General features: G+C 41.7%; 1 protein-coding gene across 1 annotated transcript; it reads left to right on the top strand.

Annotated features, from left to right (window-relative positions):
- Positions 1-6,291: 6,291 nt before the first annotated feature.
- LOC148047953 (uncharacterized) lies at positions 6,292-12,078 on the top strand. The gene is made up of 5 exons (XM_087708742.1): positions 6,292-6,840; positions 7,118-7,232; positions 7,359-7,426; positions 8,545-8,674; positions 10,460-12,078. Exons 1-5 carry the CDS (start codon positions 6,349-6,351, stop codon positions 11,941-11,943), a joined length of 2,289 nt encoding a protein of 762 aa, XP_087564868.1. The 5' UTR covers positions 6,292-6,348; the 3' UTR covers positions 11,944-12,078.
- The last annotated feature ends 212 nt before the right edge of the window (positions 12,079-12,290 follow it).

The following is a 12,290-nucleotide window of genomic DNA, read 5'->3' as shown; positions in this document are numbered from 1 at the left end:
AAACTTCATCTGAGTTATCACTTTCATCTGATTTATGGCGTGGAAGGGCAATGGCAGAGTTCAGTCTTTTATCTTGAAATGAAGTTATTTTAGCCATTTTTGACTTTTTCATTAGTTATTGAAAAGGCTACATTATTTATTTTAATTGCTCTATAAATTTTGAAGAACTTTAGTATTTCATTTGATTTTACACATCTATACTGTTCCTTAATTCAAGAAGAGGAAAATTTCCTCTCTTTTTTTCCTTTCCTCCTCCTTTCATTATGGGAATAGCAATTTTGATCTTAGAAACTGTTGTTTGGGAACACTTTGAATTCTTTTTGATATTAAACATTGCTTAAAGATTATTTATTTGGCATGCTGTATATTGGCCATGAGGTCACTGAAGTTTATTAAGAATCAGAACTAATGAAGTATTTTTAGAAGTACACATCAAACAAAATAGAGAGGGGGGAAAAAAGAGAAGGGAAGGGGGGAGACAGAAACAGAAAGAGAGAAAGAAAGAAAAATTAAAGAAAAAAAAAGAAAGTTAAGACAGGATTATAATGTTCAACTTTTTATGGAGAGTTTGAGTAGAAAATGCTCTTGAATATAGAAACCATGTAAGGTGTTTGATGAATTTGATGCAATGGCTAAAAATATAAAAACATAAAAGTTAGATATGCAAATGGGAGCCATAGAAGCCAATTTATCGCTGTTGGATTTGAAAGAGTAAGAATTTTATCTGAGAATCAGGTTTGTCAAAAATGTGGGAAAGGGCGCTAACATAAAATATTTAATTAATGGTAATATGACCTCTTGATTTCTTACGTTTATAAAATACTACCTGAGTATTAATATAATGAATATAACAACAGTTATTGGGGGGGGGGGAAGCTAAAACGCAAATATCAATGAAACATGAAACCTGAAATCTCTAATGAGACCAATGACCATTGTATCCTCTGTAAATTCCAGAATGTTAAAAGAGGGGTCCCCTGAGATGCAGTCATCGGTACAGAGGGAGGAGAGCAATGGAGAGAGCACATAGTCCTGAGGGGCGCTAATTACCTGGGTACTAGATGTAATTTTCCCACATTACACCTGTTGCTTCCTGTCTATCAAAAATCTGATTATCTACTCAAGTATGAACAGGCATAGTGAGCTGAATCAGTTTAGGCTAGAGTGAAGAATTTCTGGAGTGTTGTATTAAGCGCTGATCTGAAGTCCATAAAAAGGACCCTTGAATAGGTGCCTGGGGATTCAAGATTTTGCAGGATGTAATGGAATGATACATTAACAGCATCATCTGCCAATCTATTTGCTCAGTAGACAAACTGCAAGGGGTCTAACAGTGGATCCGTGAAGACTTTCAGGTAACCTCTCAAAAGTCTTCATGACTAGAGGTGTCAGAGCAACTGACCTGTAGTCATTCAACACCCTGATGGAGAATTTCTTAGGAACAGGATGTTGGTAGAGTGTTTAAAGCAAGAAAGAAGATAATGTGTCTCCTGTGATTTATTAAAAACCTGTGTGAAGATGGCGGACACTTGTTTGGCCCAAGCTTTCAAGCAAGAGGGAGTCACTTTGTCCATACTTTTTCAATCTTTTGTCTATGAAATAGACCTGGCACATTTTTTTCTGAGATCACCAGAGGTTGGAGGGAGGGCGGGCTCAGGGATGCAGATAGATGTACGTAAATTAGCTACTGTTGGTGTATTTGGATTGGAGTAGGTAACAGTAGAAAACAGTGATCTCTAAAAACCTACAGTAGAACACATTCAGGTCATCTGCCAGTTGGTGATTCTCTTCAGTAAGGCAGGGATGTCTGTTCTTCAGGCTTTTCCATACAGTTGCAGGTTCATTAGCTGAGAATTTATTTTTCAGCTTTTCAGAGTAGCTTCTCTTTTCTACCTTGTCAATAGTTCCTGGGCTGATTATATGAGACTCTATCGCCTTTTCTGTAGGCCTCCTCTTTAGCATGAGAAAGCTGCTTGAGCTTTGTGGTAAACCAAATAATGATTGTTATTATATTGTTGTTGCCCAAGCTCTTGTTAGGCATACAATTGTCCTCAGAAAAGCTAACACATGATATCACATTATCAGTAAATTCACCCAAGTTCATTGAAACAGCTTCAAAAATATTCCAATTGAGCAAGCCACTAGCTTTAACTTGGCTCCTCAGTCAATCTCTTCACTATTTTTAATATAGGGTTTGCAGTTTTGAGTTACTGCCCATAGTTGCACAAGGGAAAGAGCAGTAATCACATTTTAATGTGGAATAGCAGTGATCCAATATGCTGTTGCCTCTAATGAGACAACTAATGTGCTGTATATATATATATGGACAACTCATGAGTGAGGTGGCTTTGTTAAAATAGGCTAAGACAATTAGGGTAAGTAGGGAGTCTGGATATTTCCGTTCTCTACAAAGTACTGTATCTGGTCAGTTAAGAGTCTACATGCGCTGCTTGTGCAAACCTGCAGTGGTAAATAGGCCCCAACCAAGATAAATGAGGAAAACTCTTGCAGAGCATAAAAAGGTTTACAGTTGATGAATATTGTTAATAGAGGGATAGCATCAAGATCACATAAAGTTTTAGTTCCGATTTGTACTGCACTGCTAAGACTACATTTGGAACACGGCATCTACTTTTGGTCACCATTATACAACAAAGATGTTGAGTCTCTAGAAAGACTGCAGAGAAGAACAACAAAGATGATAGAGACTAAAACATATGAAGAACGGTTGCAGGAACTGGGTATGTCTAGTTTAAAGAAATAGCAATAGCAATAGCAGTAGACTTATATACCGCTTCATAGGCCTTTCAGCCCTCTCTAAGCGGTTTACAGAGAGTCAGCATATTGCCCCCAACAATCTGGGTCCTCATTTTACCCACCTCGGAAGGATGGAAGGCTGAGTCAACCCTGAGCCGGTGAGATTTGAACCGCTGACCTGCTGATCTAGCAGTAGCCTGCAGTGCTGCATTTAACCACTGCGCCACCTTGGCTCCCCAAGAAGGACTTGGGGAGACATGATAGCAGTGTTCCAATATCTCAGGGGTTGCCACAAAGAAGAGGGAGTCAAACTATTCTCCAAAGCACCTGAGGGCAGAACAAGAAGCAATGGGTGGAAACTAATCAAAGAGAGAAGCAACTTAGAACTGAGGAGGAATTTCCTGACAGTTAGAACAATTAATCAGTGAAATAATTTGCCTCCAGAAGTTGTGAATGCCCTAACACTGAAAGTCTTTAAGAAGATGTTGGATAGCCATCTGTCTGAAATGGTATAGGGTTTCCTGCCTAGGCAGGGGGTTGGACTAGAAGACCTCCAAGGTCCCTTCAAACTCTGCTATTGTATTTGTATTTTAGGATTTAGGATTTTATTAACATTTATAGGCCGCCCTTTTCCCTGAGGGGACTCAGGGCGGCTTACATAAAATAGGGAGGGGGGGTACAAAACATAAACATAAAACAATACATGAGAGTAAAATAGTACACAACATTCATTCATCATCCGGGTGGGGACAGATTGTGGTCTTTATCCCCAGGCCTGACGGGATAGCCAGGTCTTAAGGGCTGTGCAGAAGGTCTGGACGGTGGTGAGGGTACGAATCTCCACGGGGAGATCGTTCCAAAGGGTCGGAGCTACTACTGAAAAGGCTCTCCTCCGTGTGGTTGCCAGTCGACACTGACTGGCAGATGGAACTCGGAGGAGGCCTAATCTATGCGATCTTATTGGTCGCAAGGAGGTAATTGGCAGGAGGCGGTCTCTCAAGTACGCAGATCCACTACCATGAAGGGCTTTATGAGTGGTAAGTAGCACCTTGAAGCGCACCCGGAGATCGACAGGTAGTCAGCGCAGCTCGCGGAGGATAGGTGTTATGTGGGCGAACCGAGGTGCGCCCACAATCACTCGCGCGGCCGCATTCTGGACTAGCTGAAGTCGCCGGATGCTCTTCAAGGGCAGCCCCATGTAGAGCACGTTGCAGTATTCCAGCCTAGAGGTCACAAGGGCTCGAGTGACTGTTGTGAGAGCCTCCCGGTTCAGGTAGGGTCGCAACTGGCGTACCAGGCGAACCTGGGCAAATGCCCCCCTGGTCACAGCCGTCAAATGGTGGTCGAAAGTAAGCTGTGAATCCAGGAGGACTCCCAAGTTGCGAACCCTCTCTGAGGGGTATAAAATTTGACCCCCCAGCCTGAGTGATGGAACACTAACCAAATTATTGGGAGGGAAACACAACAACCACTCGGTCTTCTCCGGGTTGAGTACAAGCTTGTTAGCCCTCATCCAGTCCCTAACGGCTTCAAGAACCCGGTTCATCACGTCCACCGCTTCATTGAATTGGCACGGGGCGGACAGATACAGCTGCGTATCGTCCGCGTATTGGTGGTATCTTAGCCCGTGCCTCCGAATGATCTCACCCAGCGGTTTCATGTAGATATTAAATAGTAGGGGGGATAGGACCGAACCCTGCGGCACCCCATATGTAAGGGGCCTAGGGGTCGATCTCTGTATTGTATGATTAGGGGACAGTAGGCTAAAAACACGAAGAGCAGTTGCAGGAACTGGGCCGGTCTACTCAAATGAAGAGGACTAGGGATGATGTAACATGAGACTTTCAACACAGATGAATTCAACATATTCTCCAAAGAACCTCTGGCAGAATAAGAAGAAATGGATGAAAATCTAGTCTAGAATGAAGGAGAAATTTCCTGACAGAACAATTAACTAGTGGAACAATTGGCCACCAGAAGTTTTAAGTGCTCCACCCTGCAGGTTTTTAAGAAGAGTTTTGAGAGGCATTTGTCTGCGGTGGCATAAGTCCTCCGAGGTCCCTTCCAAGTATGTTACTCTGAATTCTGTATTTTGAATCTCTTGAGTAAGAATAATTGTACTTGTCTGTTCTTTTGCCCCCTCTATGAAGGGATGAAGCTTTTTATAGGACTGTCCTTGAAAGTGAAAGAGTGCTCATGTGTGTGACACTGTCTGAAACAATTGGATGAAGGAGGATTAACAAACCTCCTCCTTACTCCGCCCTGATGGAAAATGCACCGTTTCCACCCTTTGCATAAGCACCTTCCATGCACACAAGAATATGCCAGCTGTGTCCCTCAGAAACGAGAGCCGGTCGCCCTGCGATTCCTCATTCGGCCACTGGAGGGCGGACGCCGGAGGGGATTTACCATAAGAGAATGGGGGAAGTGACGTCACTGGATCTGACGTCTCTATTTAACCCTTTGAGCTTCACGGGAGGTTTGAATGGGTGCCGGAAAGTCTTGAAGGGGGGAGAACTACAGGTGGGCAGAGTAAGTGGCGGTTTGAGTGTGTGAGTCTCCGCGTGCAAAAGGGGGGGGGGACAGGGGGTTCCTGGTGCTAGAGAAGGAAGGGAGAGAAGCCAAGTCCCCATGCAGGTTCCGTCTTCGGAGTCTGGGGGTGGGAGAGCCCGGGATCCCAAGTTCCCCTGCCGCCCCTCTCCACGCAGGTGGCAGGCAGAGGGAATCGGTGCTCAGGACGAGCCGCGTCGCCCCAGGAACAAATCGCCAGAGAGGAGGGAGGGTCCCGGGGGAATCCTCCGCCCCTCCATAGCCTGGAGGAAGCTCCGAGGTAGGAAAAGGGGAGAGCTTGGAGGGCAAATCTGGAGCAGAGAATAAGAAGATGGTTGCAAGGGAGGAACTGCAGGAGATTGTGCCCGCCTTCTGCTTACGTGCTGCAGGAGACTAGAATAGGGTTGGATCCCCGGGAGTTCAATTTCTCTTCGGAGGGTGAGGGAACCAGCACATCAATAACCCCGGTGTCTCATGTGAACTCAGCCTAAGTAACAGGTTGCTTAGCCAGTTTGTGTTTAGGGTATGTATGTTTTGGGAACCTGCCTGTGTGTAATTGTGTGATTTGGCTCTTAAAAAGGAAAACCTGAAGAAAGGGAACATCCAAAGCAGGTTTTTTTTTTCTTAAGTGAACTTTCCTGTTTTGTTCACCTGTTAGAGTTTGTCTAAACCCCCTTGCAGGTAAATGTACATTTAGGCTTTTATAAAGCAAGCAGTCCTTTCTGAGAAAAAAGCAACTGAAAATGATGCAAAATGCCTTTTATTCATTGTTCTAGGTCCATGATGGACGCAAGTCCCAAAGTTTATATCAAACACAGATTCATGTACAGGGATTAAGTGCTCAATGCCACTGTAATCCTGTATTGGCTCAGAAAAATCCTTCTTTCCTTTGGAATGTGTGTTCTTCACAGTTAAATCCACCACTTTCTAATATCTCAGATATACCATAGAAATTGGATACCATTTGTAATAGCTGCAGCCAGAAAATTGGACAGAGGTGGCTGAAAGACTTGCCTGACCCATAACTACAGGAATGGTACTATGAATAGAAAGGTGTTTGGAGATCCACAAGATTCCCTGGACCCATTTGGAGTTGCACCACAGGACAGAGAAGGAATGAAAAACCAATCTTTAGCAAGTGAGGGAACTGGAAAAGGCCCTTCCGATTCTCAGTCTGGAAGCCATGGAGAGATCTGGGCAAGAATTGGGCAGAAGATCTTGGAGAAGACAACCAGCCTTTCAGATGTTGAACCCTGGAACTTCAGGAGCTTCCAATACAAAGAGAATGAGGGTCCCCGAGGACTTTGCAGCAGACTTCATTCCTTTTGTAGTCGATGGTTGAGACCAGAAAAGCACACAAAAGCGCAGATGCTGGATCTGGTTGTTTTGGAGTGGTTCCTGGCGCTTCTGCCCCTGCAGATGGAGAGCTGGGTGCAGGAGTGTGGAGCAGAGACCAGCTCCCAGGCGGTGGCCCTGGCGGAAGGCTTCCTCCTGAGCCAGGTGGAGGAGAAGAAGGAGAGGACTGAGTGGCAGGTGAGAGACCTTTATTTGGGACCTCAGAAATTGTTAAATCTAATAAAGTGTTTTTGAATTATTATCCATTGCCTACCTGAGTTCTTTGGCATTCATCATATGTGGAGATACTCTGAAAATTCCTGCAGGACATTGTTTTGTTATTTGTGATAGTCGTTCCTTTCCTTCTTCCCAATCTCACTGATGGATTCTGGAGCTTCAAAATGGTGTTCACAGAAAAAGAATCTTGATGTTTATTGTCTATTCATTCTTTTTGTTTCCTGCCTACTTTTTCAAGTCCTTCATGGTGGAGATCAGAGATCCTGAGGGAATGAGGCATCCATCCAATTCATCTCTTGAAATGTTTTGCAGGAGGATCTCTCAGGATATTTCAAATCAAGACACAACCAGAGGTAATGCAAGGTTCCCCCATTCCCCAGAGAGATTTCAGCTGTTTTATCTTCTGTATGTCTTGCCTTTTTTAGAATATCACCTCCCATGTTACGAATTATGTAGTTCAAAATTCTGTCTCCTCACAGGGAAGAATAGTAGAAAATTGGCAATTTCCAAATGTGGAGCTGAAACAGTGGTTGAAACTCCAATTCAGGTAAGAAGAGGAAATTTATTTATTAGAATTGTATTTTCCTTTTCCTTCACAAAGTCAGAGGTGGTGTACATAATACTGTCTCCTTCCATTAATGTTTTTGAAGACCAGTACTTTTAAAAAGTGCTTGCGCGTATCACCCCTGGCTTCCTTTTTGCTGTCAGAGGCCTTCAGGAAAGCCCCCTGCAGCCGAGAAACGAGATCCAGATTGATGGGCACCTTTCTGAAGGCCTATGACAGCAAAATGGAGGTTGGGGGCAATATGCACAATTGGTGGCAAGTGGCCACAGAAGAAGTGAGCCGGCAGTGGCCACATGAGCTGCTGTTGGTGCTGCCGTCGCGAAGTGAGACTGGGAAAAACATTCCACAAATGTAAGACCTAATGCCTCTTTTGGAGAAAAAAAATTAAACCTGGTCTTATTTTGGGGATTACTCTAAACCTTTTCAAGTAATCCTTCATGATGCCCAATCTGTTTGTAATTCTTTGAGTTGGATTTGTGCAAAGGATGCTTAAAAATAACTTAATATTTACACTGGCAAATTATCATATTTTTTTTAAAAAAGCTTTGTTTACAAAGTGATAAAACTAAGTGGAGTGGATTAAAAGATAATACTATTAAAATCCAATGTGCGTTAATAGAAAGTCTCAAAGTAGAAATTGTTCTTAAAAGAGCACATAATCAAGGAATTTTGGCTTGCAAAGTAAACTCTAATGTCTTCATTTGTGCCTGAATTTGGAGGCTAAACAACCTAGCTTTGCAAAAGGTAAAAATGTCCTTCTTGGGAAACTTCTCCCACTTTGTTATCTTCCATTCAGTCGATGTCTCAGACTAGAAGAAACTTCCTTAAATCCGAGAAGAAGCAGAAGCCAAATGCCTAGCTGAGTTCTCCCAACACTTTCATGAATGAGTTGCGGATAGATAGGAGTGCAGCTTCTTGGTATACTATGAGCCATTTATTAAATGCTACAAAAAATGCCCCCCACACAGAGATTCTCACATTTCCTTACTTAGCAGAGCCATTTATCTTAGTTTATAGCTTTGCTTTGGGAATTTATAAGCAATAGGACCTTTTTTAAACAATTCCTCCTGGGCCTTCTGTGTACTCTCTTTCCCCATCAGGAGGGCCTTGTCTCCTTCGAGGAGGTGACTGTCGATTTCTCTAAGGAGGAATGGTCTCAGCTGGATCCTGACCAGAAAGCTCTGCATTGGGAAGTCATGATGGAAAATTACAGGAACGTGGCCTCTCTTGGTAAGAGTGTTCCCTACTCTGCAGTCAGAGGAAGATGTTTTGTAATTATAGGCTGTTTCTGATTATTATTTATTATTATAACCAAAAATGTTCATTATATTTCCATTTCCCAGTTCTATTCCTTCTGTTTTTTCCATTTTTTTCTTGCCGCATGGATAATATAACACCTTTTTCAAGTCCAAAGTTCATTTTCATGTCATTGCCGAACAGTTGAACTGTGTTGAATATTGATTTAAGTTCAGTGAGGCTTTACATATATATATATTTAAATCATCCATGTAAAGTAGATGGTTTATCTTTCTATGTTGGCTTGAGATTTGGTATCCCAGTTTTGTGTTTTTGTAGGATTATTGTCAGTGGAATTATTGCAGTGGAATGTTGAACAGTAGAGGTGAAAGTGAATCCCCCTGGAAGATTCCTCATCTGATACTGATTTCATCAATGTTCTCCCCATTTGCTGTTAGAACTGTTTTCCATTTTTGCATATTTGCTTTCAAAAATGTACCGATATTTTTGCTGATTCCAAAGTTTTCTAGACAGGTCTTAATCCAACTGTGGGGTAATGAGTCAAATGCCTTCTTGTAATCAATCCACGCCATATTTAAATTTGTTTTTCTTCATTTTGCATTTTTAGTACCATTTTGTCAATGAGCAGCTGATCTTTTGTTCCTCTTGATTTTTTATAATTTCCTTTTTGTTCTACTGGATACAAACTGTTTTCCATCAGATGATTGAATACTGAATTTACCAGTATCCTTGTAAAAAGTTTGAACAGTTGTTGGCAGACAAGTAATTTGGTGATAGTTGCTTGGTTCTGTGCCCTTTTCTGGATCTTTCATTATCAAGTGTGTTCGACCAGCTGTTAACCATTTTTCACTTGTTACATTTTGAAGCATTTGATCAAATTGGTGTTTTAGCCAGTATCCATGCAGTTCATCCAGGCCAGGTGCACTCCAGTTCTTAATCTTCTTTGCTTGTTTTGCCACCATGTCAGTTTTTATTACAATATTTTTCCATTTTGTTTTGTGTTGTTTGTTATTGAATATCTTTGATCCAGAAGGCAGTTTTGTTGTGTTCCACTGGGTTTTCTCACAGTTCTTTCCAAAAGTTCAAAGTTTTTTCTTTACATGAGTAAACATTAGTTTGGACTTCATGACTATTATTATTGTTATTATTGTTGTTGTTATTGTTGTTGTTGTTATTATTATTATTTATTCATAAAACATGAAATTCGGTCAACTGAACATTCAAAAATGCATCACAAATACCACTGACTGGTGCTAATGGTTGATACGGTTTGCTGCCAGCTTCTAGGTATCAACTAAGTACATTCTTAAAATATACAATTATTGTTATTATTTTGCTATTTTCAGACTTATAATTTATGCATAATAGCAATAATTATTTTTGTCATGCTATTATAAGCATGGACATGAGCGGTGCAGTGGCTTAGAGGTGGAGCTCTCACCTCACAATCAGAAGGCTGTGACTTTTATCCTAGGTAGTGGCAGATATTTCTTGGTCTGGGCACAATGAAAATATATCTGCTGCGAACTCCGCCTTGGAGACAGGAAGGGCATTCGGCCAGTAAAGCCTCAGCTCCGTTCAGTTGCTCCGACTTCACCAAAATGCAAGGGATTACGGGGTCATTAAAGGGGGGAAATTATAAATATGCAAGCATGCAATATATTGGAATCTGGTAAATATCAGAAGGCAATTATTATAAATTCTGATAGATTGATCTTTTTTCCTAACCTTGCTATCGCTTTTATTGCTGTTCCCAAGGTAATAACAGGCAGGCCCATAAAGAGTCTAAGGATTCCTTCCAAGTGGTCAGACATGGAGATGTAATGGAGAAGCCTGAAATTCAAATGAAATTCCAGAGGCAGAAGAGAAGTCATTCAAATAATTGGAATAAGGAAAGCTCATCTTCCATTGATGCTCATATACAGTTTCTTGAGCAACCAAGAAAAGTAAAGAAAAAAGGTATTGGGAAAGGTATAAGACTATCCAAACAAACATTAGATGTAAATGGAGAGTATCTGACCCAAGCCAAAGGACAAGATTGTATATACAAAGACAATGGAAAACAATACAATTGGACTTTCACACTTTCTCAAGAAAATGTGTCTCTTAGATCACATAAAAGTATCCACGTGGCAGAGAAGCAGAATAAATCCCTAGAGCATGGAAAAAGCTTCAGTGAAAACAAGACTCTTACTATTCATAAAAGGATCCACACAGAGGAAAAACCATTTAAATGCATTGAGTGTGGAAAGGGATTCAGCAAGCCCAGTGAGCTTAGTTCCCACAAAAGGATCCACACAGGGGAGAAACCATTTAAATGCATGGAGTGTGGAAAGAACTTTAGTTCCAACAGTAGTCTTTCTTCCCACAAAAGAATCCACACAGGGGAGAAGCCATATAAATGCATGGAGTGTGGAAAGAGCTTCAGAACAAACAGTGATTTTACATGCCATAAAAGGATCCACACAGGGGAGAAACCATTTAAATGCATGGAGTGTGGAAAGGGATTCAACAAGTCCAGTGAGCTTAGTTCCCACAAAAGGATCCACACAGGAGAGAAGCGATATAAATGCATTGAGTGTGGAAAGGGATTCAGCAAGCCCAGTGAGCTTAGTTCCCACAAAAGGATCCACACAGGGGAGAAACCATTTAAATGCATGGAGTGTGGAAAGAACTTTAGTTCCAACAGTAGTCTTTCTTCCCACAAAAGAATCCACACAGGGGAGAAGCCATATAAATGCATGGAGTGTGGAAAGAGCTTTAGTTCCAACAGTAGTCTTTCTTCCCACAAAAGGATCCACACAGGGGAGAAGCCATTTAAATGCACGGATTGTGGAAGGGTTTTCAGACAGAGTAGTAGCCTTACTTCCCATAAAAGGATCCATACAGGGGAGAAACCATATAAATGTATGGAATGTGGAAGGTGCTTTTGTGAACACAGCACTCTTATTTCCCATAAAAGGATCCACTCAGGAGAGAAGCCATTTAAATGCACGGATTGTGGAAGGGTTTTCAGACAGAGTAGTAGCCTTACTTCCCATAAAAGGATCCATACAGGGGAGAAACCATATAAATGTATGGAATGTGAAAGGTCCTTTAGTGAATACAGTCATCTTATTTCCCATAAAAGGACACACACAGGGGAGAAGCGATATAAATGCATGGAGTGTGGAAAGAACTTTAGTTCCAACAGTAGTCTTACATCCCATAAAAGGATCCACACAGGAGAGGAGCCCATTTAAATGCATGGAGTGTGGAAAGAGCTTCAGAACAAACAGTGTTCTTACATCCCATAAAAGGATCCACACAGGCGAGAAACCATATAAATGCATGGAGTGTGGAAAGGACTTCAGAATACATAACACTTTCACAATCCATAAAAGGATCCACTCAGGAGAGAAGCCATATGAATGCTTGGAGTGTGGAAAGAGCTTCCGTGAAAACAGTACTCTTAACTACCATAAAATGATCCACACAGGGGAGAAGCCCCATAAATGCATGGAGTGTGGAAAGGGTTTCAGCAAACCCAGTAGCCTTATTTCCCATAAAAGAATCCATAGAGGGGAGAAACCATATAAATGTATGGAAT

This window comes from Thamnophis sirtalis, unplaced genomic scaffold (genome assembly GCF_051295495.1).
Source record: "Thamnophis sirtalis isolate CommonGarterSnake01/CBP01778 unplaced genomic scaffold, rThaSir2_p1.2 scaffold_3, whole genome shotgun sequence".
In the NCBI taxonomy this organism is placed as follows: Eukaryota; Metazoa; Chordata; class Lepidosauria; order Squamata; family Natricidae; genus Thamnophis; species Thamnophis sirtalis.
Note: the sequence above shows the minus strand (reverse complement) of the source record. Positions and strands in the feature narration are given on the sequence as shown.

Coding starts and splice junctions, on each gene's coding strand:
- LOC148047953 (XM_087708742.1), top strand. CDS start 6,349: ATGAATAGAAAGGTGTTTGGAGATCCACAAGATTCCCTGGACCCATTT. Junction 7,427..8,544: donor TGGTTGAAACTCCAATTCAG/GTAAGAAGAGGA, acceptor TTTCCCCATCAG/GAGGGCCTTGTCTCCTTCGA. Junction 8,675..10,459: donor CAGGAACGTGGCCTCTCTTG/GTAAGAGTGTTC, acceptor GCTGTTCCCAAG/GTAATAACAGGCAGGCCCAT.